The following is a 27,024-nucleotide window of genomic DNA, read 5'->3' as shown; positions in this document are numbered from 1 at the left end:
AACAGAGGGTTTACTCAGTTCCAAATCAGCACCATAAAATACATGTAATGGCAGTTCATGTGCAACTAAAACAAAGTACAGTACAGGAATAATTAAAGATATTTGCAATACATCGGCAAAAAAGAAAAGACTCCTCAATAAAAAGGCAATGTTATTAAATAATCCAACAACATACAAAAGCAGGTAACTTAACAATGACAATAGGACCATTTTTATGCACATAATACATACTATTCCAGTCTTTCATAATGTTTAAGAGTAGCTGTGTTTCTCCTTTTCTTTTGGCCATGCATCTCTACCGCAGCCCTGCAAACTGTTGGCTGCTTGGTTTGCACAGAGCTGACCGTAAGCCCTAAACAGGCAAGAGGCCGTAAACTGTCACAGAGGTAAAAACCCTGATTGAGACTCATATTCCAAATGCTCTGTATATACAGTATGTCCAAAGAGTGCGTCTAAAACCAAAATAATATCGGAAGATCACGTTTTGATCGGAAAAAGCTACATTTGAAAAAAAGGCCTTCTTCTGAATATCCAAACGAAATATGCTGTTTACATGACCTGTATGAAATTGAGAATATTGTCATATTATGAACAGTAGTGGAATATTAGTGTACATGTAAACATACTCACTGACTATAAGCTGAATTCCACAACAGTGAAACAGGTCATAAGATAGCACCATTTATCCCCTGGGAAAAGACTCACAGATGCATGTGAGCTCCATAACTATGTAGAAAGGATTGACAGGGAGATAATGTTTTTGAACAGCAGCTGTTGGTGACACATATTCAGTGCTGATAGGAAGTATTCAATGTTCAACCATTTAAAGATAATTATTAGCAGGCAGTGCCATTAATAGCAATGCCATTGCTTTATTCTTTAAAAGCATGACAGTTGTTATTACATAGTTATTATTGGGATCATTGTGTTGATCAGATGTGGCTCTCTAAAATAGTTGTTCCCAAACTTTTTTACATCAAGGACCCCTAAAATTACACAAATTAGACCACGGACCCCCATTTGATAAGATTTCATCCCAGGGGCCCCTATCTGATAGTTTTTGATTTAAAATGTTTGATTACAGAAAGTTTATGAAATCCACGACCAAAATAGTCAAACATTCTGTAATTGGGTTACTTATGGACGGAATTATAGTTAAAATAAACTATGTACATGTGTACAGGCATAAGAAAACCTGTGTGTACACAGTGCACATAAATTATGAATTTGACTTGAAATTCCTAAAGAATATATATTATAATAATAATCACACTGACTTTCATGTGAATGTCTCTATGGGGGAAATTTAGATCATGACTGGCAGTGCGCAGTAATCTGTGTGGGGGAGGGGAGTGGAGTAGAAATTCATGAATAGAATTCATCCATGCATTTGTGTTAAGTTTATGGATAGCTGTTGTTAGCTATCTTAACTGTTATTGTTGTAACTAAAGTGCAGAAGTTCTTCTTCTAGTGGTCTTGTCAGTTATCAAACAGCTTCAGGTGCTCTACCACCACCCTCGGGATAGATTTTATCTTAATTAGATTTGGTCATTTGTCCAACAGGACACATAATGTAGCTAAGTGTGAACAAACATGGATTAAATAGCATCTGGATTTTATCTGCATACAAGACACTTGAAAGGACAAATGTAAATGGGGTCTTTATCAGATATGATGGTAAAATGTAATGAGGTGGACAAAATAATCTTGTTGTTTAAAAAGCCAAGAGTGAAAAAGTTATATATATATATATATATATATATATATATATATATATATATATATATATATATATATATATATATATATATATATACACACACATTTAGACATGAACCTATTTTTATTCATACCATAGTCTGGGTGAATTACAAAACGGCAATTTTGTGTGTAACTATAGTTAAAATACCGAACATTTTCTGTTAGGCTTATATCAAATTATTTCATACAAATCTGCTAAGTTATAAAAAGCAAAAAAACGTTGCAAAAAAGTCCAAAATGAAAAAAGCACCAAACATCGAAAACAGTGACAAATGTCGAAAAAAGTGACAACGTGGACAAAACCAATATCTGTGGCCAATAAAAGTTGTCGGAGCACAAATTATGCAATCTGAAATGAAAAAAACTAAAATACAACTGTGAATCACGTTCTACTAAACAATTTCTGTTAAAATATACAGTCATACAACAGATATTTCTTAGAGTGTACTCATTGCTAATAACGCTTTCAATTCTGAAACCAACACCAAAAACCACAGGATGGCGCTAACACACAAGCTGCACAAAGTAAGTTGCACCACCCCTCTGAACCATAGACCGTAAGAATAAACTCTGAACTGACTTTGTTTCACAGCGACCATCTCTCATCCAGTTCGTTGTTCAGCTCTCTACTTCAGGCTGCGGCCGCCAGTACACATGGCCGATCATTTGTTCGTGAAAATCTTTATATTGATTTGGGGACAATGATATGGCTGGATAGCTAGCTTGTCTTGTTGTTAGAAATACTGTTAAAATTACATTTACTGATTGCCACCCATACATGTCATTGACTCTGAATCTTGCTAGCATAACGTTAGCTGAAGGGTTCTACAAGCCGAGCGGAATAGAAATACCTCCTGTTGCTAAGCATGGAAAGTCGTATCTAAGGTCCGTCCTATTTGCTGGAGCAATGAAACAAGTTTGCATTGCATAAGAACATTATGGGATGGGAATGACTGTTGAATGTTCCAGGTTTAAAGGAACACGCCGACTTATTGGGAATTTAGCTTATTCCCCGTAACCCCCAGAGTTAGACAAGTTGATACATATCCTTCTCATCTCCGTGCGTGCTGTAATGCTGTCTGACGGCTCCAGCGGCATCAGGCCAGCACAGAACATGCAGGTAATGGTTCCAGTAATCCTACTGCTCCGAATAAGTGACAAAATAACGCCAACATGTTCCTATTTACATGTTGTGATTTATAAGTCTGGCGTGTACAAAAAACAACGTAACATGAGATACAGCCGTCTTCTAACTGTAAACAAACCGGGAACTATATTCTCAGGCGGAAGAATATAGTACTTGGGCGGAGTGATATGCTCGCAGCAAGCCTGTCTGAGAATATAGTTCCCGGTTTGTTTACTGTTAGAAGATGGCTGTGTCTCATGTTACGTTGTTTTTTGTACACGCTGTGACTATACAAATCACAACATGGAAATAGGAACATGTTGGCATTATTTTGTCACAATTCGGAGCATTAGGCTAGTTGGAACCAGTTACCTGCAGGATCTGTGCTGGGCTAAGCTAATGCTGGAACCGTCAGACAGCGTTACAGCACGCACGGAGATGAGAAGGGTATGTATCGACTTGTCTTACTCTGGGGGTTACGGTGAATAAGCTAAATTCCCAATAAGTCGGCGTGTTCCTTTAAGTCTACCCCTCAGGTGTAACGAGGGAAAGATTTTGATTGTACTATGATGTATTAAAATAAATATAACAGTTCAGTTATACCTGACAATGGACACGTGGTTGGGATTAACCCTTACTTTATGTGCACTGGCCATGGGTAAGAGTTCATGTCTAAAGACAAAGTCTATTCTTCAACTGAAGTCTGAATGTCTCACAGCCATGGTGGGTCCTGCTACCAAGCAGGATCACAACAACTCTATATTTTGGCCGCCTGGGACGCTTGGGACGGCACAGCAAGTAACAAATGTAAGCAACCTACTGTATAGCACGTCCAGTGGTGTAATCTAGTTTTTTATAGTGAGTAACTGTGATTTCTCCGTCCTAGCTTCATACTCCTCATCAATCCCAGAGCGACGTGTCCCAGAGCGACAACCCCAAACGTTTTTTGTAACGTTACCGCGTATAGCATCAGCCTCATTTGGCTCATTTTCTGTAATTTCTGTAACGTTAATGTCTGCAGTAGCTTCAGGGGCAGGCTTACCAAAACACTGAAAGAGTGTAGTTTAAATTAAGTTTTGTTTCATATGTCCTTTAGGGTTGCACAGAGAAATACAGCCAAGCAACTATGTTGTTCTGAAGTGACTTGCAACACAGATGGGGGGAATTATGTCACAAAACAATTGTCGTAACGTAAAGTTATCCTCGCGCTTTTGTAAGTGGGTATAGGGAAATCCTTGTTACATTACATTTAGCTGACGCTTTTATCCAAAGTAACTTACAATTGCTATATATGTCAGAGGTCGCACGCCTCTGGAGCAAGTAGGGGTTAAGTGTCTTGCTCAGGGACACATTGGTTGATGCATTGCAGTAGGAATCGAACCCAGGTCTCCCACACCAAAGGCAGGTGTCATATCAACTGCGCCATCACCATCCACTTGTCCTTTCCTAGTGGCTTTACGGCATATCACGTAGACTACAGCACTGAGCATGTCCATGGTCAGGATGACAAGAACTGAAACAGTGAAAGCTGTTAGTTCTCACTGCTCAGACTGTATGGTTTTCTGTTCATACTGACACACTGATAAATGTTTTACGATAAGAATATACTGCACTGAGGTGCACAGTTGATCAAAGTGGTGAATTTAAATAAACCCATCAACTCAACTGCATTTGAAACACCCACGCATGCAGAGACCATGTTTATGCTTGCACCATGTTCTGCCCCATGAGCTATCAGGGCCCTCAAACAGACCGGCCAGTCTCCTATCTCCTATTTACCATGGCTCCTGATTGATACTTACACATTACAGTATAATTAATTAATAGCGGTATTTAAAGGGGTGATAGAATGATTATGTAGGGTATTTCACACTGTCCCTTAAGGTCTCCTAATAGGGTATGTAACATTGATAGGGCTGAAAATGGCCCGGTTGCTATTTTATGGGCCCTTATGCATCCCTGTGTTTTGGCCCTATTTGGAACGAGAGCTTTTCTTCCAAATATGGTATGCTCATGAATATTTAGATGAGCTGCGCGCTGATTGGTTGAGCAAACCCTATACACAGACGAGACAGCAGGTCTCTTATTTCAGACACTGCAATGAGACTTTTTTTATGCGAGAAATCATCTATATAAAGCCCAAATATGGGCCGTTTTATGAAATTATGAAATTAGCCATCAATACCCAGGAGAAAGTGACAGTTTCTGGGTTACTGGACTACTGGGGCTCGGGGCTCCATGGAGCTGGCCGTCTTCCAGCATAACTATAGTATATTTACAGTTTGAATTTCATCACGCCACTTATATTACAGCTACCCTAAGGTCTTACAAAGCTAACAATTGTGTCCAATTTCAATTTAATGCATTTTTGTGAATGTGAGGGGTTTCGTTAGCTGTTAGTGTCCCTTCAATCCTATGGGTAAAGATCGTGGCTATATTATAGTTATGCCGAAAGTGTAGCTAGCTAGCTACACTTTCGGCATAACTATAATATATTTATACTTTGAATTTCATCACGCCACTTATATTACAGCTACCCTAAGGTCTTACAAAGCTTAGCTAACACTTTTGCCGGCCGTGACAGAGATCCATCTAGCTCACAGTGGGCCAGGGTCTGTGAAGGAGGACAGGCCAGGTGGCGAGGCAGCACCGGCTGCTGTCACGTTAGCCTGCTCAGCTCCTGCTGAACTCCGACAAACAGTCGGACAAAATTTGCAATTAGCCATCCATTTTCATAAAACGGCACATATTTGACCTCTACATAGCGGATTTCTTGCATAAAAAAGTCTCAGAAGTGAATTTAGTAATTAAACAGCAGACGAACAATGTATACAATTTCTGAGATATGCGTGACTTAGATTCAGAAGACTAAGCTGACCTCAGGTCAGTGGTGTAGCCTATGTAAATGTTGGGGCGTGACAAAGACTAGAGACTAGACCCAAATAAGGTACAGCCACATAGTTGACGTCAACTATGAGCTTTGCTGAGATTTACCCGTTTTCAGCAGCAGTTTAACATTTTTAGATTTGCAGAGGAAAGCGGTGGCAATGGAATTTTGAGGTTCTATGTATGTCCTATTTACCCTCCAAACTGTTGTTTTTCAACTATGACAAGGTAAAATCAGTTTTGCATTCTATCACCCCTTTAAGTATAATAATTTTACTTATATATAAACCTATTTTAGCCTACAAGTTATTTGAAATTGCAACAATTAGCTGTAATACAGTACAACAGAGTAAAATATACAATGAAGAAAGACAGGAGAGGAGGAAAGCGGTGGCTGACTCATAATCCCATGTTATCTGATAGACAATGAAATGAAAAAGTCCTTATGGAAACAATAAAATTCTAATTGAATTTCCTGAATATCGACTCAAAGTTTATAGGTTCAGTCTCATCGGATTTTCTCTTAATCAATATATGGCTTATGCGATAGTACGATTGAAGGCCAGCCCTTTCTATTGACAAAATCCCTGCAGCCTTCAGCAGGGGGTCTAATCAGGACGTGAGTCCCGTCTATTGCGCCATACACCTGTGGCACAAGGTGTGCTCTGGAGTTACGCAGTGACATCTCATGCGCCTCATCCACTCAAGGTAGGTATATACCTTCGCATCATCCTCGTTCGTATGGCATTGCACACGGCATAAACACACGGTGGTCTTGCTGGCCCCAAACGTTTCGCCTACAACTCTGTACTCAAGCACAATTGTGATACGCTTCTCGATTGGAACTGGAGGGCCATGGCTTATCTGGGTCAAGGGACGGGCCAATAAAATTACACAACAGGTCAAATCCGAAAATGCTTCAACCAAAGGATTTCTGTGAAGTGTCTCTAAACCACGATCTTCCAGAACAGTTTAAGGCGCTGTCATTCCCACACCACAGGCCACCTCCGTTGTCGTTGGGCATCTACATCATCATAGCAATGTGTTGATAGCGTCGTCATTGTCTTATTATAGCTTGATATTTCGCTATCAGCTGGCACATAAGCCCTATTACAATTTGTGCAATATTACTCATTTGTAGGTTGGTATCCATTTTGTCTGGCAAAACATTTTTCGCAAATGTCAGCTTGAATGTTGTGCGATTCAGTGTGAAAATGAATGGAAACACCATAAAATGTCTCAAATTCGATAAACCAATTTGACCGCAAAACAGCATGTGACATCATTACACACAGGCTTTTATTCGCTTTAAAGCCGTTGGAGTTTTTTTACCGAACTTGATTGACAAGTGGATGGAAACTAAGCTAGAGTCTACTTCAAAACCAAGGACTTATTTTTAATCATTCTGTGCAAATAAAGGCCTCCCCATTTTTCTTTTTGGTGTACAGCAAAAGAAATATTTGAACATGTTCAAGTTTTCATCAAATCTAGAAGTTTATGAGCCCATTTAAAATGTACATTTATGTGTACTTGCCATTTTCTTTTTTTAAATACAAAAAGTTCCATCAACAGTAGAAATGCTTTTCTTACCATTATTCTTTCTTAACATTTAACAATATTAAAAACATTTACAAAAAGGAGTGTTATGTAGAGGAAAAGTAGGTGCATTTGGTCATTAGCTCTTGTGCAGTATTTTCTTGGCATAAAAGTCCCTACAGGTTTCACAGCAGCGCTGGTACCACCTCATGTCCTGACAAAGGTTCTTCTCTCGGATCACACGACAGTGCACTGTCCACTGGTCCCCCATGCATTTGTAGGTCAGAGCAGCTGGGGGGAGATAGGAGAGAGGCAGCAAGTTAATGTGCTGCATCACAAAGTATTTTTGGGCCACAAGACATCACATAACGGACCTGGAAGATGCAATTCCTCTATTTGGTCACTAAAGAAATAGGCTTCAAAGCCCAGCGCACTTCCTGGGAGCCTGACCTACTCAACATGCTTTGATGCTCTCACTGACATCATCTTTGTCGAGTAGCTATTGGGTGTGTTTTTTAGGGGTGGTTAATGATTTAGGGGTGGCCGCAGATTTGTATGTTGGTTTTGGCAGTGGTAGAAGAAGTACTCAAAATGTTTTTTATTAAGTAAAACTATTAGTACCGCACAGTAGAAGTCCTGCATTCAGAATCTCTGTCTGTGTGCATGCATGACCGTCCTTTTTCAACTTGTCCCAATTCCCCATACATTTGTGTCTAATAGACTGATGTGACCAAAAATCTTTGAAATTGGTCCAGTATTGATCAAGATCGCAATGATGGGCCGGCGAATCGAGCTGCAATGCAACTTAATGGGGCAATTGTGCATCCTTGATTTTTAAGTTTTGTCTTTTTTGCTACTGACATGCTCTGATTGTTATGTCTGACAACATTATTGATCTCACAAGGTGACTTTTTGTCCGAAGACAGCGTTGTGGAGAGTGAAACAACAGATCCTCCACCAGCTGTCTATGGACAAAAGTCATCCCGTGAGATCAATAATGTTGTCAGACACTTAATAACAATCAGAGCCTGTCAGTAAAAAAAAAAAAAAAAGGGGTTGCACAATTGCCCCATTAAGTTACATTGCAGCTCGGTTCGCGCCGGCTTGTCACTGTGATCTTGGTCAATACTGGACCAATTTCAAAAAAATTGGGTCAGGATTTGAAAACCCCCCTGAAATTATCCTTTAATATGAGAAGCTGCTCATTATTCCACAGTGTGTTTGGTCAGAGGTCTTTAGTTATAATCTGTACTCTTGCGAATGAACAAGGCAACCCTAACCCTTAACCCCCCATATAGAACAGTGTCTCACCTAGCCTGGGAGAGGTAATGGTGTTCACATTGATTTTGTCGTTGCAGGTACCATGGTGACAGGGCCGGTAGGTCGGTGGTCTCAGCGTCACTGGGCAGTCGTTACCATGACGTCCAGTCACTTTGTGCATACACTGGACCACTCGCGACTGCAGGCCCTTCCCGCAGGATGACGAGCACTGAAACAGCCAATTACAGGGTTTACTTCTGACACAGGTAACTTTTACATTTCTGTTTTTGTACAGGTTAAACAATTGAAGTGGGATTCTATGAGCTGCTTGTTACCTATGTACAGTAAATGGAGGTTACCCCCATACCCCCCCGGCTGGAGAAGCAGGCAGGACGGGCTCAGTTCCCTGTCAGAAAGGGCTGTCTAATGGCAAAGCAATGTGGTGAAAATATTCTAAATATAGCATACACGTAAACTGATATAGATTTTTTCAGGTGAGCCTTTTTAAGGTGTCTAAAATAAGTTAAGCTGCTGCCCCCGTCCAGAGCAGGACATTGCTTAGCCTCCGTGCCGGTACTCCTGCCTGCTTCTCCAAACGCCATCTACTGACACACATTTATATAGATAAGTATCTCATATAACCCCACTTAAAAAAACTCCAAACAAGAAGAGAAGCACGTGACCGGCACCCGCAATTGTTGCAATAGACTGTGCTCCAACCATCTTTTTTCATTAAATAGCCAGGTCTATTGCTTTTTCTTCGACGCCAAAACGTTTTGTCTGTTGTCATGGTGACTCGGTGAAACGCCTGCAGGCACGAAAAAGCGGGTCTCGTTGTGGCCTGGGCTGTCTACTCGTTCAGAGAAATTCGCTAGCATGTCGGTGGCTAATGGAGCGGTGGCTAATGGAGCAGCTGATATGGACACGTTCTCTAACATGAAGGAATTAATCGACCGGGTCTTGGAGAAACAGCTACACCACAGGATGTACATAGCACAGTGAATAGTAGGGGGGCCTATGTGTCTAATTTGGAGTTTGTGGGTTTCGCATGTTAATTTCTGGAGAGTATTATATCTTGGTTCCAGGGGTTCTTAAGAGTAAAAAAGAAACATGTCTCCATTTTTTCTTGAAGGTTTTAGTGACCCTAATCAAAGGTCAAATTCTGTGTTTTGTCCATAAACCTCACATTTCTGGTATTGTAGCATAGGGTTTGGTGCCAAAAAGCAAAGATATTCTACAAGGAGGTGTGCAAAAGTGGACAACATAAACAATACAACATTATAAAATATTTTTAGGCTGATGATTGATCTCTTTAGCAAGAAATTGTTTCTAAAATGCTCAAAAATGTCTGCTTAAAAAAAATAATACTTCAATATCAGTACTATCAATTCACGCCTATTAGTGTGCTTGAGTGTAGGCATAGCCTGCTCTGACAGTTCTTGTATACACCCATTCAGAGCACAAAGTGCAGAGATCTCTGTTAATCAAGTTTAATAGACTTTTACATAACCAGCACCAGCTGAAGTCTGTAAGGCCTTCCGTAACCTATGTAAGTGTGAAGAAAAGAAAGAGTAAAGGATCAGATAGACAAACTGACAGGTGTGTGTGTGTGTGTGTGTGTGTGTGTGTGTGTTTGAGGACTGGAAGACGACCGGTCACTATTTGCATGTATGCTGATTGTTGCGCAATCACGATCAGAGATCAACCTGAGAGAAGCCATTGGTCAGCATGAGTTTACCTCCCAACCACGTGCACTGTTCACCGTAACTGGTACCCTTCTGCCATGTACAGACAAGAGCAAGCTTATGACTATACTAGAGGAGATGGCCCAACTGGAAGGCTAGCAATGACCATGATGTTGGTGATCAACAACACAATGTCACGACTGATAGTTGTCCTCAGCAAACCAAGAAGGTAATTGTTATAGATGGAATGGCAGTAGTACAGGGAATGGGAAAAACCCACCATGGATCACAATGTCTGCTCAATGGGCTCAACACTTCATAGCCATACTGGACAGAAAAACCAAAGAGCATAGTGAGATCCATGTAGTTTGATCGCTATGATCTCCCATCTTCCCTGAAGATGGCCACATGGGAGAGACGGCAAGGTGGCAAGCAACCAACTGCTTACCATGTGGAAGACAGCAGACCAGTGGGGAAAGTGTCTGCAAAGCAGTTCTTATCAAGTACCAGCACCAAAGATGAGCTGACTGCCTGGATGCTGTACGAAGAGGGGCAACAAAACTCTACATCCTATACTCCCCTGATACTGATGTGTTTATTCTTGTAATTAAACGGTACCATCAGCTATGCAAAGACACCTTCTTCATCACTGGTGTTGGTAACAAGAAACGGATGATCTTGCTGGAGCCAGTAGTTAATGCTCTTGGTGAGGAAAGAGGTGCAGCGTTACCACAGTTCCATGCTTTCTCTGGATGTGATCAAACAGGCCGATTTGCTGGCAAGGGAAAGCTGACCTGTTGGCATGAGTATAGGAACCCATGCTAAAGTTGACTAAAAAGAGGAATAAAAAAATCATCTTTTGGAAATTGATCTTAATGCCTTAATTAAAAAAAATGAGGAAGAATCCAACCTTTAAGGACACCAATTTTCTTTGTGAATGAATAATGTATCGTAAATAAATAAATGTTCTTCCTTAAAATACAGGGGGTATAAGTCAGTACACCCCTATGTTAAATTCCCATAGATGCAGGCAGATTTTTATTTTTAAAGGCCAGTTATTTCATGGATCCAGAATACTATGCATTTCCAGGCAATAGTCTGGAATCAAGATGATGTACCTCACCCACAGTTACCACCACCAACAGAGCATGGATGGGAGACCGAGGGAGATTAACTGGTGCCAGTAACAACACGAGATCTCCCTGCTTCAGCCACCATAACAAACCGACAGCGGCGAAGGCCCTATTGAAACTGAAGGAATTATTCTCTTTCTTTCTTTCTTTCTTTCTTTCTTTCTATTATTTTCCCGTCAAATGAATTGGCTTTTTGATGGGCTTAACATATTCAAAAACTCACCAAATTTGGCGGCCGCATCAAGTCTGGTGAAAATTTACGTATTTTAAGGGTTTCGGGAATAGGCGCACAAAAATGGCTTGCTAGCGCCCCCTAGAAAGTTAAGAAAATTGAGCCCCTGCAGTGCGTTTAACGTAGACTCACGAAACTTGGTACACATATGTAACATGTCAAGATGTACAAAAAACTTCATTAGAGCCATACCCTAAACCCAACAGGAAGTCCGCCATTTTGATTTCAAAGTTCGAAATTAGTGCGATTTTGGCCATTTCCACATGTCGTACTTTAACGAACTCCTCCTAGAGATTTCATCCGATCAACTTCAAACTCGGTTTGTGCCATCTTAAGACGTTAAAGATGAAAAGTTGTTAAAAGAAAAACTTTTCGTCATAGGGCGTGGCCGTGGCGGGGCGGCCATTTTGTGCGTTTCGCCGCCGAAACAGGAAGTGGGTGTAACTCGAGTGTACGTTGTCCAATTACCTCGAAACTTTTCAGGATTCATAAGAGTCCAACCCTGAGGACAAATGAAGGCCGATATTTACTTAAAGTCATAGCGCCTTCTAGTGGCAACAGGAAGTAGGCCTAAAAGTCAAGGTGCTATACTTTAACGAACTCCTCCTAGAGATTTCATCCGATGGACTTCAAACTTTGTCTGTAACATCCCAACACCTTAACGATGAAAAGTTATTAAAAGAAAAACTTTTCGTCAGACGGTGGGGGCGTGGCGGCCATTTTGAATGTTTAGCGATGAACAAAGAAGTTGTAGTAACTTTAGTGTACGTTGTCGTATCTGCCCAAAATTTCTCACGATTGCCAAGGGTCCAGGCCTGAGGACACCTACAGGCCAAAATTGAAGCGCCCCCCGCTGGCAACAGGAAATCTGCCTTATATGACAAACATCATCCGATTTGCATGAAACTCAGAATGTGTGGTCTACGTGTGATACTGAGCCGCCCCCTATAATATGCCCACTTACTCAGGCCACGCCCCCTTTCATAACATTTGAACCGTTTATGGTAGAGTCTTGTGTGAGGTGTCATTGAACTCAGCAGAGACTTCGTTTTTAATAGGTGATGGTTTGGCCCGCCCCCTATGCTTAAGCCCCGCCCTCTTTCATGAAATTTGAACCATTTAAGGTTGACCCATGTGTAAGGTATCAATGAACTCAGCAGAGAGTTCCTTCTTCATTGGTGATGGTTTGGCCCACCCCCTATGCTGTAGCCACGCCCCCTTTTATAACTGATGACCCGTTTCATGTAGACCCTTGTGTGAGATATCATTGAACTCAGCACAGACTTCCTTATTCATTGGTGATGGTTTGGCCCACCCCCTATGCTTCAGTCATCCCCCCTTTCATAAAACCTTACCCATCTAAGGTAGAGTCTTGTGTGAGGTATAATTGAACTCAGCAGAGAGTTCCTTTTTAATTGGTGATGGTTTGACCCGCCCCCTATGGTTAAGCCACGCCCCGTTTCATAACTTTTGACCCGTTTAAGGTAGAGTATTATGTGAGGTATCATTGAACTCAGCAAAGACTTCCTTTTTAATTGGTGATGGTTTGACCCGCCCCCTACGCTTTTGCCACGCCCCTTTTCACAGCTAATGAACTGTATGACGTAGAGTCTTGTGTGAACTATCGTTGAACTCGGCAGGGAGTTCCCTTTTCATTGTTAACGATTTGCGGCGTCTGAGTGCCGCGCAAAAGCACGGTCCGAAGCGTGCAGAGGCGCGAGGGCCCGTCCATCGCTGCTCGCAGCTTTAATTGTGGTTGTTGTTATTGTTGCTGCTTGTAAGTTAATACTTGGATATTGTTGATGTAAACATGTCAAAAAAACTTCAAGATTCAAGGCCACAAATTAAATCACCTGAAATGTATTCTTCTTATTATTTGTACTTCAAAAATCCAATGTAATGTTCCATTTTAAGCCCTGTGTGACAAAATACATTTAAAAAAAGGATATTCTGTATTCTGAAAATTCTGTATAATAATAATAAATACAATCATACTGTTGAAAATAACTGTTTGTTTTATTCAACATAGCCAGTGATTGAGGTGAAATGTATGGTGTTAATTACAGTGAAATATACAATTTCAGAAAAATAGGTTTGTAACAGGTAAAAAAAAAAAAAAATGGAGACATAATTTTTCTCCATGTTCAACAGTCCAACCACTCTCCAAAAAATAACATTTCAAACCCAAAAAACCACATAGTCCCCCTTACTAGAAGGAAGTGCTGGCTAAATTTAACACCTCGCAGCAACACATCGGGGCAGAACCTGAGATGCAGGAAATCATGGTATGTGAGCTGGACCAATCTGACTGCGTCACATTCAAGACCCAGTGGTTTCGGACGCCTGAGGGGATATAGCACGAGCTGCACTCTGAACTCATTCATCTGCCTCGCTGCCCTGGGAACAACCCGCGGGGGGGAAGGAGTTCACCTGCGCTGCGGACCTGGGTGTTTTTTGGCTGAAATTAGAGGAGGAGGACGCACTACATCCACAGATTGCCCCACGCCGCGAGGAACCGGAGGACAGTGGGGGGACTTTGCGATCGATGCCTGGGCCGCGACTGGAGGACTCAGCACCTGTGGACTAACGGTATTTGGGCCACTGTACTGACTTCAACTGGAGGACGCTGTGTGTAAGTTTTGAAACCAACCGTTGAAGGGACATCTAATCAGACTGTAAGAAATTATGAATGCTGGCTACTCAGACTATAATCTATATTTTTGAGGACACTTAATCGGGCTGAAAAAAGGGAACGTGATGACTCCTAAGGATACTGTATGTAAGTTTTGAAGCTGAGCTTTAAAGGGACACTTAATCAGATTGAAGGTGCATGATAAATGCTGGCTGGTCAGTTTGCAGTCTGTTTGTTAACATTTAAGCTAACAAGACTGAAAGAACAAGTCTGTTAAGCTCATAGTCTGTTTATATTGTTCCAACTAGATTGGTCTGTTTTTCACAGATTAGTCCACAAATTGTTTGTGAAGGTGTTTATAATATGTTCATGTTTAACATAAGAATTCACTAGACCTGTTTCAATTGACCTGTGACTGTGAGGAGGTGTAGTTTTGAGCTGGAGTTTTGCGAAAACTGCGTTTGATGTGGTCACGCATCTTACAAATAGGGGAGGGGGGCTGCGGTTTCAGAGGGTTAGGGGATTTATTGTTTTTTGTCATATATGTTTTTGTCACACCTTGCTCAGAGCTAACAGTTCACCCTTTACTAAATATTTTTCAGCAAATTCCTGTAGGGTACTCGAGACATGTATGCGTGTAAATTTTGAATATGGCTGAGCTTTCAATCCTTTCAGTTAACATCAGGGGGCTAAACGGGCCGATCAAACGAGCTAAATTCCTGGACTATTTAAGAAGGAAGAACATAGATGTGTCAAATGTACGTAAAAGAGATGTAAATAGTCTACAAAATAAATACTTTAAGGTTGCTGCCTCATCAAGTGACAACACCAAAACCAAGGGCTCCATTGTGTTGCTGTTGCGGAAATACGCCCTCAACGTAGACAAAAGCAGTAAGGCAGAATATCTTATGTAACACGATAAGGAGTAGGAAAATAGCCTTTGTTTCGATATATGCACCGTCTACATATAATGAAAGCTTTTTCCTGCGCCTAACCAATGAATTGCTCTCTCTCAATGAATATTCATTAATTATAGGGGGAGACATGAATGCAGTGCTAGATTTAAATCAGGATAGATCAGGGGTCAACCACACCAAAGCCCAGAAACATATATGAGACATGTTCAAAGCAGTTGTGGAATCCCACCATCTTACAGATATATGGAGGATGCACAATCCTACTAGCAAGAACTACACCTTCTTTTCCACACGTCACCTCACCCACTCCCGCATTGATTATATTTTGTGCTCCAGTGAACTTAAGGCAATGTTTCACACGATAGCAATAGAACCAGCAATTCTGTCTGATCACAATGCGCTGATAACCACTTTCTGTTGCGATATGTTAGGAGAAAGATCTAGCAGATGGCAATTTAATAATTCCCTTCTCCAGAACACAGCTTTTGATGCAGAATTTAGAACCAAACTGGATGAATTTATATCAATTAATACAGACTCAGTTCCTGATCCCGCATATACATGGCAAGCAACTAAAGAGTTTATTAGGGATTTCACATCTTCCTTCACGGTCAACTTGAAGAGGAAAAGAGAGGCAAGGATTGCGGAGTTGGAAGAACGCTGTAAATCGTTAGAGTAATCTCTTAAGACTTGTTTTTCTAAATCTACACATACTCTTCTAGTCACAAATCGAGAATTCATAATGAGGCAAAATTACTATTTTAACAGCTGTAAACCAAGCAAATTGCTAGCTCTGAAATTAAAACAAAGCAAATCCAGAGCTACTATCAACAGCATCTGCACAGACCGAGGTAACAAATCCTAAGGAGATCAGCGTCACTTTTCAATTCTTTTACTCAAAGTTTTATGAGTCCTCCTGCAACTCCGATCCGACACAGTGCCAGGAGTTCATAAAAGAGCTAAATCTGCCTCTTCTTGACCCAGAGGTGGCAGAAGAACTGGGTCGACCTATAACGTTAGAGGAACTTAAATCTGCATTAAAAATAGTTAAAAAAGGGAAAACACTGGGGTTGGATGGAATTCCATCAGAGCTTCTTCTGCAGTATTTTGGCATATTAGGACCTACATTTTACAAGCTTTAACTTCAGCTATAGAGAAGGGTACTTTCCACCAACACTGCGCTGATCTCCGTTATGCCAAAGAAGGGCAAAGATCCTACGGACTGTTCAAATTACAGGCCCATCTGCCTCATCAGGACTGATATTAAGCTTTATTCCAAAGTCCTGGCTCTCCGCTTAGAGCGCTTTATTGAGAAGCTAGTCCACCCCGACCAATCAGGTTTTATACCCAAGCGTCATGCTGCAGACAATGTATGCAGATTATTCCATGTAATAGAAGAAGCCAAAAACCTCCCAACAACGGCAGCAGTTTTATCAGTGGACGTGGAAAAGGCTTTTGACTGCCTAGAGTGGAACTACTTGTGGCAAGTAATGGAGAGGCTTGGTTTGGGGGCCAAATTCATTGACATGGTACGTACTTTATATGCGAATCCCACGGCCATAGTCTCAACCAATGGCTTGCACTCTCAGCCATTTCCCATCAAGCGGGGCTCACGACAGGGATGCCCGCTCTCTCCCATGCTGTTTGCAATCTCTCTTGAACCTTTAGCCCAAGCCATAAGGCAAAATAAAATATGTCCAGATTAAATCCAATAGCAACTCAATATCATTATTTGCGGACGATATTTTGTTGTACATTTCTGATCTTGAGGACTCTATTCCAAAAATTCTTAAGATCTTCAACAAATTTGGCTCAATCTCCGGCTATAAAATTAACTGGAATAAATCTACTCTTCTTTTATTAAATAACAGGCATGTGGCTTCAGCCAGTAGTGTTACAATACCAACCCAAAGCAAAATTACATATTTGGGCATCACCATACACGCATCCCTACAGCGAGTTGTCCAGGACAACTATGAAACTATATTAAGTAGTATTCAAAGGGATCTGGCCAATTGTTCTGTGCTGCCGGTATCACTACGGTCCAGGATTACTGTTGTTAAAATGAACATAGTTCTTCCTGTGAATTTCTTAGGTACAATGATCCCCTTACCCCCACCGATAAATTTCTGGAAGAAACTTGATACCTTAATTCGGCGGTATATTTAGAATAATAAACAACCTAGGCTAAAATACTCTACCCTGCAACGTACCACAAACACGGGAGGCCTGGCCCTCCCCAACTTTAAGTGTACCACAGAGGCTTTCAGCTACAGGCCCTCAGAGTGTCCAATACTAAAGAAATGGGAGCGAGAGTTGAGCTCGGAGGGGAACGTAATTAATTGGGAGACAGTTTGGGACAACATTTCCCACTGTTCCAAAAACCCAAATCACCAGCAGATCCATTTCAACATATGCCATAGGACATATTGGACTCCTCAGAAGAGATACGTCTCTAAAGCCACTCCTACTCCCTATTGCACATTCTGCCAACCTGAACAAACTGGAACTTTCCTGAACATGGTCTGGGAGTGTGAACAGGTGCATGAGTTTTGAAATAAAACAGCATCAATAATATCTGATGTGATAGGATGTCGAATTCCTACTGACCCAATTGATGACTCTAAATTACATCTGCTTGGGAGACAGAAGAAAATTTGGCTAGCTGGATCAACTGCGACCAAAAAATGATAGCTCAGCGCTGGCTCCCCCCCCACTCCTAGTGCTTTGTATAAAACAGTGGTTGGCATATTTTCTGGACATAGTTATGCTTGAACTCTCTACAGCAAGGATTAACAAAACCAAGTCATCGACTATAGACCTATGGAAAAACGCAGCAGGACAAGTATCAGTCCTAATGACCTCAACATCACAAGAATTAGAGGAGAGTGACTAGGCAAGGTGTGATTTTAGTTTTCTTGTAGTTTGGTTTGCTTTGTTTTCCTCGAGGGTGGGGGGTGGGTGAGGGTTTTTTGTTCCTGTTCGATTGTATTTGTTTGTTCTGTATGTTGTGTGTTTAAAAATATAAAAATAATAAAAGATTTATCATAAAAAAAAAAAATCCAAACAGAGATGTATTTTTTGTAATTCAGGTTTGTTTTTGTTTAGATAAACACAAACAGACAGTATTAATAGCTGTAGTTATGAGATATCCAAAGACCCATGAAAAATGCACATATTTAATACAAACACAAACATTTAGCAATGAGAGAATTTCTCTCTCAACTGCTGTCAAGGTACCCTTGAGCAAGGCCCTCAGTCCCAATTGATTGATGGGATAATTGAAGTGAGTTACACAGAGCTGTATCTCAATGGAACAGAAAGTGGCTCAGAAAGTTACAGTCTCTGGATATTTAGAAAAAACCAAAGGCACTGGTACACATGGATCAGAGTTTACTACTGGTTTTTTTTAAGATAATTTTTATGGATAGGACAGCTATGAAAGGGGGAGAGAGAGGGGGAAGACATGCAGGAAATCGTCACAGGTAGGCCTTGAACCCTGGACCTTCTGTGTCAAGGCATAAACCTCTATATATGTGCGTCTGCTCTATCAAATTAACTATTCTGGCTACATTTTGAAAAAATATTTTATCTCAACACAGTGGCATTAGGTGGAAAGAAAATATCCAATGTCTCCTTTCCTAACATAAAAATACAATGGAAGCCAATGTTAGGTGTCAGTACAGCCAGTCCAGATGCTGTCTGGTTGTTATGTGGCAGCAGATTGAGAAACATCTACTCAAAGGGTACGCTGAGGTGTAGCATAGAGGAAACACAGAATCATCTATCTTGTGGTCAAAATATTGGGCTTAATATGTTCAATATTTAAAAAATATTAAAGCAACTATTATATAGCATTTTCAGGTTCATACTTGTATTTTGTGTTTCTACCAAGACATGTTTACATCCTTTAATGTTAAATAAACACTTTACTTTTCTCATACTGCCCATGGCTGCTGCACCTGTATTCACCCTCTGTATGAGATGCTTTGTAGGAGCGCCAGTCTCTTTCAGCCCCCCTCCTGAAAAAGCCCAGTCTGCTCTGATTGGCCAGCTTTCAGGACTTTGTACCGTGAAAAACACCAATAAAGGCTTATAAACCAAATATTAAACAACCGAACATGATTCAGCAGTATTGTGACCCGAAATTGGTGAGAAATTCACAATCTTGGCAGCAGGGGCGGTTTGTTCATTAGGGCGATATGGGCGATGCACTGCCAAACGTGAAAAGGAAGGGATTTTTTTTCCTATCCAATTCTATCATGTCAAAAGTCGTAATTAGTGTTCTAATCTATACGTCTGATCTGCCAGTAAATGTCCAATCAGGCTATAGTCGTGCTTCAAATAGCCCCACCCCAGAAGTCTCTCATAGAAAATAATGTTTTTTCAAATATCAGAGCAATACAATACAATCTCTATGGGTTTCAGGAGCGCTTGCACTTATGCCCTTTCGTCACACATAACGTAACCATGAACGTAACTAAGAAAAGAGCAGGTAGCAGCGTCAATCAATCATGTACTACTGTCAAGATGGCTAGCGTTCAGTGCAACTCAATTGTCTCTTTGAAAGAAGTTCCCTTTTGTCGGCGAACGAACCAGGATAAATTGGCAACGAAACAATTGGGACCTCACAGACCAAATTTAATCATTCAACAGGTTCCTACTAAACGGGGAAAATGTTTTCCAAAAATTGGTATTGACGAAAAACCTGGCTAGCAGGCTGCAACGTGGCCAATGCAGTTTTCTGTTACCTTTGCCTACTCTTTCATCTTGAAGGCGGCATGGCAGACAGCACTGCTTGGACAGCGAATGGTGTAACAGACATGCACCATCTTTCAGAAAAGATAAAGAAACATGAGCTGTCAAAGACCCACATGGATAGGTGTTTGAGATTGTCTGCCTTGGGGAGAGCGAACATTGCCATCACCTGGATGAGGGATGCAGGCTAGCTGTCCGTCGCCACAACGATGAGGTTAGTAAGAACCCCCACATCCTCAACCGGCTAATCCAGTGTGTGAAGTTTTGCGGAGTGTTTGATTTACCAACCCTGGTATTTGTCTTGGACTGGTCAACTGTTAGACCAGTTAGATGAGGTGTTGATGAGCATTTTAAAAATGCTGAAGTTTTCAAGGGCACATCAAAGACGATTCAAAACGAGCTACTGGAGTGTATGCTAGCGGTCGTGAGGGAACATATTGTGGAGGAGGTGAAGTCGGCGAACTTCTTAGCCATCCAAGCTGACAAGACCACGGCCCACCGTGAGAGAGGCATCTGGCAACATGAGGATGCTACATGATGAAGATTTCCCTTTTTTCCTGTGGCTTTTTCACAAAATCATTCCCCACATCGATATTCTGTACCAGAAGCTCCAGAAGAAGGGCATTGATGCTGTCTTCATCAAACGTGCCATCGACAGCTTCACAAGCAGTGTGCAGGCCATAAGGTAAGATTAAATAATATAATTTGATCATTCTCAAAGCAGAGCTTTGTTATTTGAAAATGTATGCATGAAAGGAGACTGCATTTGTGTTAGAAATTACATTATTCTCATTATATATGGCCAGTGGTGTAATCTATCTTACTTTATATAGTGTGTATACTGTATACTGTGATAAACATCCAGGCTAGGTGACACACAAAGGCTAACTTAAACACTAAAGACTTTATGCATCTCTGCCCATTTTAAGTGGAACTGAAATCTTTGTACTATACATAGATAAATTGCATATACCTGTGCATCACATAGACTACAGTATTGTACATAACCTAACAAACACATTGGTCTGTTTGCCTTCAGGGACTCCTCTCAACAGCAGCTGCAATAGCAACAGGAACCAAAAGACCCAGAATGGCTTTGAGAGAAGAGGAGAAGCAGAGGCTGTCTGAAGAGGTCTGCGACACCAACCTGGATCACACCAAAGCAAAGTTCTCTTTCACTGACCACCTTGTGAGTACTATCTTACTGCAAGCAGGTATGTTTGAAAGGTACTGCCATTAATTTCCTGATAAGGCTCTGAATGCCACTGTGAACGCATACCCCATGCTGGACAAGGTTAAGACATTCCTGCGAAATTCAATGGTCCAGGAATGTCTGAATGCACTGGCCATGCTTTCCATGGAGAGGGAACTAGTCCTCAACATGCTTGATTTCAATGAGAAAGTCATTGACCGCTTTGCTGCATTAAAAGAGAGAAGAACACAGTTTCAGTACGAGTAATGTAGCCTCTCTCTCTCTCTCTCTCTCTCCCCGTCTGTCTCTTTAACACACACACACACACACAAAATCAGTTCACAGTTGATGTTTTAAATAGCTATTTTTCATTCATTCAAAAAAAAAGTAAAAAAACAAATCGGTTCATGTTCATTTTTACAAATCTATACAATTGGCCAGAATATGGTTGTTCATTTGTACAAATCTATACAAATGGCCAGAATATGGTGGTTCATTTTTACAAAGCCATACAAATATCTGTGTTTACTTTTCTAGAAATTATTTTCAAATGCTGTTTTCAGGCAAAATGTCTATCCTGTTCATGTTCATTTTCACAAATCTATACAAGAGGCCAGAATATGGAAGTCTATACAATTTGCTTATTACCAATAACTTGCATCAATGTTTTCAGTAGCCTCTATCAAAAGCTCTTGCTCGCTTGTTGTGAATTACGCTCTGGTGCACATATTTTTGAAGTAAGTAATTAATGTGTATATCAGAATTCTTTAGTTAAACTTAGCAGCACCTCACCATTCTGGTTTGATCTTCAATGTGTAATGCCAAGATGCACAGACGACACTAGGTCAAGCCTCATTTGTTCATTCACTTATTTGGGACAATGTTACTTTTTTTTATTAAGTAACACTTTGGTGATATCCTACATTCCAGAAAATGTAGTTCTAAAGATCCACTTCTCTCAACAATTTGTCTACTTGTTATTGTCATGCTGTTACTATTTATTATTTATATAAGAAATATTATTGTTTTAACAACAACAACCTGTTTCCCAGCCTGAATATGAAAACTCTCTGCTTCTGTGGGAATTTCTGAGTCGCAGTCTGCTTTGAATGTCAGGTCATTGTAGTTTAAAAAACACTTTCCTGTGTTTTGGTTTGGCGCACAACTATGCGGGCCAAAATGTATTGTGAACCCAAATTGATGTACGGGCCGGATCTAAATCTACAAGGGGCCGGATTTGGCCCGTGGGCCTTGAGTTTGACACATGTGACATTATTGAAAAGAAGTCAAACGTTAGACATTTCGGAAACCAACCTCCACCATATACGTAAACTGTCTGTTGTAAACATCCAGCACAGTTTACAGATCCACTTCTTGCTTCAGCTTTGACCTACTGTATTTACTGTAGTTGAGCACACAGTTTCCCTGTCCAATGAGGGATTATTAACATCATTTCAGATGAACTCATTTAGGTTTACTTTGAAATGAAGTGGTTTAGGTTATCTGGATGAACTGTTAGTTTGTTTCCAACCTGTCTGCTTGTGTTCCTAGAACTGTTGGACTTCTTTTTACTGATGTCTCGACTTTAGCAAGTCATTTTTCCTACTGTAACCAGCCAAAAGTAGAAACTTGTTTTATAGGAAGATAATATCCTGCGTAAACAAAGTTAATTATTTTTTTCTCTTTCAAGAGGTTGTTTTCATTTTTCTTGGGGAGTGAATACTGAGTAAATTGCTAGGAATGAACACAGTGGAGTGTGGAAGTGTTTTACCTTAATTAGGTTTTAACCATATATGAACCATGGGGTTTGAAGGTAGTTGTACCTTGGACCAGTCTCCAGTCTTCCATTCGTAACATCTAGAGTAGTCCTCACAGGGCTCCTCCTGAGTGGGCTGGGACAGAGGATCACACAGACCCTGAGGGTTTGTACATGACACCGTCCGCTTGTGAACACCTGGACCACAGCCCGATGAACACTAGAGGAAGTGATACAACAATATGTAGAAAAGAGTGGAAAACACAATATTGTAAAGGAACAGTGGGGAGAAGCTAACAAGACAGTCTGATATAGCTTATTAATGAAGAGAGGTCTGGTTGACAGAATTTTATAATTCATTTTACTAGTCCTTTATTGCAATAAACATGGGCCTTGTTGTTTATAGTGAAACAACTCCACGCCTGCATTTTAATCCTTTGGAGAGTAGCATATTGTTGGGAAGACATCACTGAGCATGCAACCATCAGAACGCAGTTATACTGCTTTGCTAATTTTAAGAGCTGAGACAAATAAACAACACTTGCTGGGTTTATAACAGCGAAGGAATATGTCACTTAGAGAGATTTGGCAAGAAAATTACAGGAAAAAAACGGTACTGCATATCCAAAAAGACAGGTTTTTCACATTGTTCTGAATATTTTATACACCAAACACTGTTTGGTAAACGTTGGATGCAATTTGTAGAAATTAATGAAAGAAGTGTGGCTAATTCCCAAATGTTGGGAAAATTAAAGTCTCATATCTTGAAAACAAAAATATTCTTTCTTTCTTTCATTTATTATACAGGAAAGTTAAAAGGAACATAAGTTACAATATAAACGGGCCTGACTCTGTTTAAAAACTGGTTTCCAGCAGGTTCCTGTTTTGCAGAAACATAAAACATCTGCATGGACTAGACAGATACAGACAGCTAAAACAACAATACAGTTACGGCACATGACAGATAAAGACAACTGAAAACAACAATATACAGTAGACAGTGCAAACAAGAATTGGACAATACATTAACAATCGATGTGCGCAAGTGTAACTGTTGAGAAGAAAGTTTGTGTGCCTTTTTGAAATATGTGATGTGATGGGGAATGTCATTCCAAATTTTGGTGTATGTATAAAAATAATTTCTGACCATAGTTGTTTTTGTATGAGGGAACTGGAATGAAATATTATATATATATACATATATAATATGCAACCTTGTTTTTACTTTAACAATCATAAACATAAAAAAACAATAAGCTGATCAGGGTCCCACATCCCCAAAGCATCTTGTCTCAGATGACCATGAAATGTATTCACCAACATTGTCAAACTGAGGGTTTTTTCCCAAAAGCAAAGTGATTTCATGGCTCGGGCACCTTGCACCGGGAACACCACGGCTACAACAAACCTAGCTTTAAGCTGCCTAAACATAATCAGAGGTAAAGCTGCGAGGTAGGGCGCAGATCAATTTTGCAGGCACAGAGGAAAAGTACAGCGCAGGTATACGTCATCATTGCTTCTGGAATTGGTTTCGACTTGAAAGGTCACGAGAAATGACGTCAAAGTTGAAATTATTATTATTAACTCTGAGTGCAGCGCTCGGTGGCAAGTTCGAGCGGTGCGCGACACAGAGGGTAGCACTTCCTTTGTTGTCTCCACTGCTCTCCTCATAGAAAAAACAATGGCATGAGCTCTTAAGGAGCCTAAGAAACGCTTGAAATTCCATGCTTTTTGGTCTAAATGTCATACCCAAATTAAAAGAGGTACAGCTCCCATATACTCTGACATTCAGGGGTGTGCCTGATATCATTGGACAGGTAACACTCTCAAGTTTTTGTTACAAATGTCAGGGTGATTCTAGGCCTTACTCACACAGAGTTCCTGAGGCTAGAATGGATTTTTCTTTTTATTTCCTTCCAAGTATACATCTGTAAAATGATTAAAATACACCGCTGTAAACACACATGGTGAGATACAGACAACACAAGGCCATAGCCACATGTTAGAAGCCAAAAGACTCACAAATTGATTTTATATGAATTTTTTTCTACAGATATGTCTGTCCGTTTTTCTTATTTCAATTTGAAAAGTGCAAAGAAAAAAGCCAATAAAGTACAAAATAAAACACTTCTCAAATACACAAACACCCAAATCATCCTTATGAGGGCTATAAGGATATGAGGGTCTCAAAAGATGGGAGTCTAACTGGTCCAAGCAAATGTTGATCAGCCGCACGTGGGACTGACATCGTGTCAGAGGGATCATCGGCTTCCCATATGGCTATCAAAGGCTAAACTGAATGGATTGGCTCATACAAGATATCTTTGGAAACCTTAGACCTCAGAGAATACAGTGACGATGCGACGAGCATGTAGAAGTCTCGGGTGAGAAGCGAGCCGCCATACAAGTGTGGAAATGTTTTTCCGTTGTGATTCTGCCAGAAACTTCAAGATTGTGAGACAAACAGCTCGTTTTGGATATAATGGCTTGGATATTCTATTTCGTTGGACTCTTGGGGATTTATGAAAAAAACGTTTTGGGCAAAATATCTCCGCTGTGGAAAAAGAGAGAAGGAAAACGGTATGGATGCACTCTCTACTCTAGACACCAGCTGCGCAGTTTACGTCTATATTGCTTTATTTTCTTTAAGGGTGTATCCTGTCTTCTCAAGCTTCAGGAAATGCATAACATCTCTAATCCACCCGTGAAGCTAGGGGGTGCTTGTTCCTTCCAGGAGAGCAGGATGAGACGCCTGGCAATCAGGGAAGTGAATGCTATAAGGGGCCTATTTTTAAAAGGTAAATCCAAATAGGGCACTTACAGGGTTGGGGGTGATGTTTCTTTGAAGCATCTTAGTTTAGGCGCCAAAGATGTTGGCCCAGAACGTGCTAAGTTTGGGGCAGGACCAGAACATGTGTATATAGTCCGCTGGTTGACCTTTACAGCTTGGGCATGAAGGGTCCACATTAGGGAAGATTTTCACCAGCCTTGTCTTGGTCAAGTGTGCTCTTAGAACTATTTTGAGTTGTATCTCGCTGTGCCTGGCACAAGGAGAAGCTGTATGTACTAAGTCAAGCACAGCCTTCGATTGATCATCGGTTCGGAGCGTGTGTGTGTGTGCAGCATGGTTCGACGCCTGCGCAATGTAGCCTCGTGCCCGTCAGGTGCCCGTATGTGACCTCAGACAGTGTGTTTCCCTTTCGCGCGAAAGAAGAGGTGTATACATTTTAATATCAATGTACGCTGTAACGTTTTTTCACTCTAAAGTTGCTGAAGGGGCTGCAGTTTCGATCCTGTCGGGTATCTGCAGCGGGCGGGGCTGCTCAGTTCTCCCCGCGACTGAAGCGCGCACACACACAAACACACATGGTGGATGCAGGAAAAAACGGAGAGGAGACGTATACAGGAGGACCTGACAGCTATGCTCGTTATTGTAAGTGCAATAATAAGTCCAATAAGTACTTTATCAAACCATATGACTGTGTGTCCCAGCCCAGGCCAGGATAGGAAATGAACTAACAATGTAAACTGTTTGGTCTTTGACTTTGGAAATAGAATAATTGAGAGAGTTGGGCAAATGATCCAAACTTGCCGTCCACATAATGATTGGAAATTGACTTAATGCTCTTCGAGGACCAAGTTCCAAAGGTAGAATCTGAGAGAGAAGGTGGGAAGTTTGAATTATTCTTTATGGGAGAATGCACCGACGTTGTCTGCAACTTATGGTTGATAATGAGATTCATCCATCAGGCCATGTCTTTTTTACATTTTTCAAACAAGATGTTAAAATTCTTATTGAAGAGGGACAAAAAAGCAGGAGTGATCTCTACCCCAAGATATTTAAAGCCCTTGTTGACAATTCTAAATGGGAAATGTGATGCAGGGATTAAAGTGGCTGGCTGATTAAGAGGAAAGTTCTTTCCTCTTGCTTTTTTCAAAATTGATTTTATAGCCGGAGAGATTTTTGAATTGAACCAGAATGTTAAGAATGGAGGGAACAGAATTTAGCGGGTCAGAGACATATAAAAGTATGCTGTCTGCATATAGGGATAATTTGTGCGTGAGGCCCCAACGCTCTATACGCCTGAAGTCCCCAGATTGTCTAAGAGCAATGGCCAGCGGCTCAATGGCAATGGCAAAGAGCAGAGGA

The 27,024-nt window shown here is 40.8% G+C and overlaps 1 protein-coding gene across 2 annotated transcripts in view; it reads right to left on the bottom strand.

The window, feature by feature from the left end:
- Positions 1-7,242: 7,242 nt before the first annotated feature.
- The window catches only part of adamts17 (ADAM metallopeptidase with thrombospondin type 1 motif, 17), a 157,053-nt gene continuing 137,271 nt past the window's right edge, over positions 7,243-27,024 (bottom strand). For both annotated transcript variants that reach the window (XM_028576079.1, XM_028576088.1), the window contains 3 exons: positions 22,942-23,094; positions 8,621-8,798; positions 7,243-7,600 (listed from right to left, as the gene is read on the bottom strand). In XM_028576079.1, the coding sequence (XP_028431880.1) occupies positions 7,449-7,600; positions 8,621-8,798; positions 22,942-23,094 (483 nt within the window). In that variant the 3' untranslated portion in view covers positions 7,243-7,448. The remainder of the gene's footprint in view (positions 7,601-8,620; positions 8,799-22,941; positions 23,095-27,024) is intronic.

Source organism: Perca flavescens, chromosome 1, assembly GCF_004354835.1.
Source record: "Perca flavescens isolate YP-PL-M2 chromosome 1, PFLA_1.0, whole genome shotgun sequence".
Lineage (NCBI taxonomy): Eukaryota > Metazoa > Chordata > Actinopteri > Perciformes > Percidae > Perca > Perca flavescens.
Note: the sequence above shows the minus strand (reverse complement) of the source record. Positions and strands in the feature narration are given on the sequence as shown.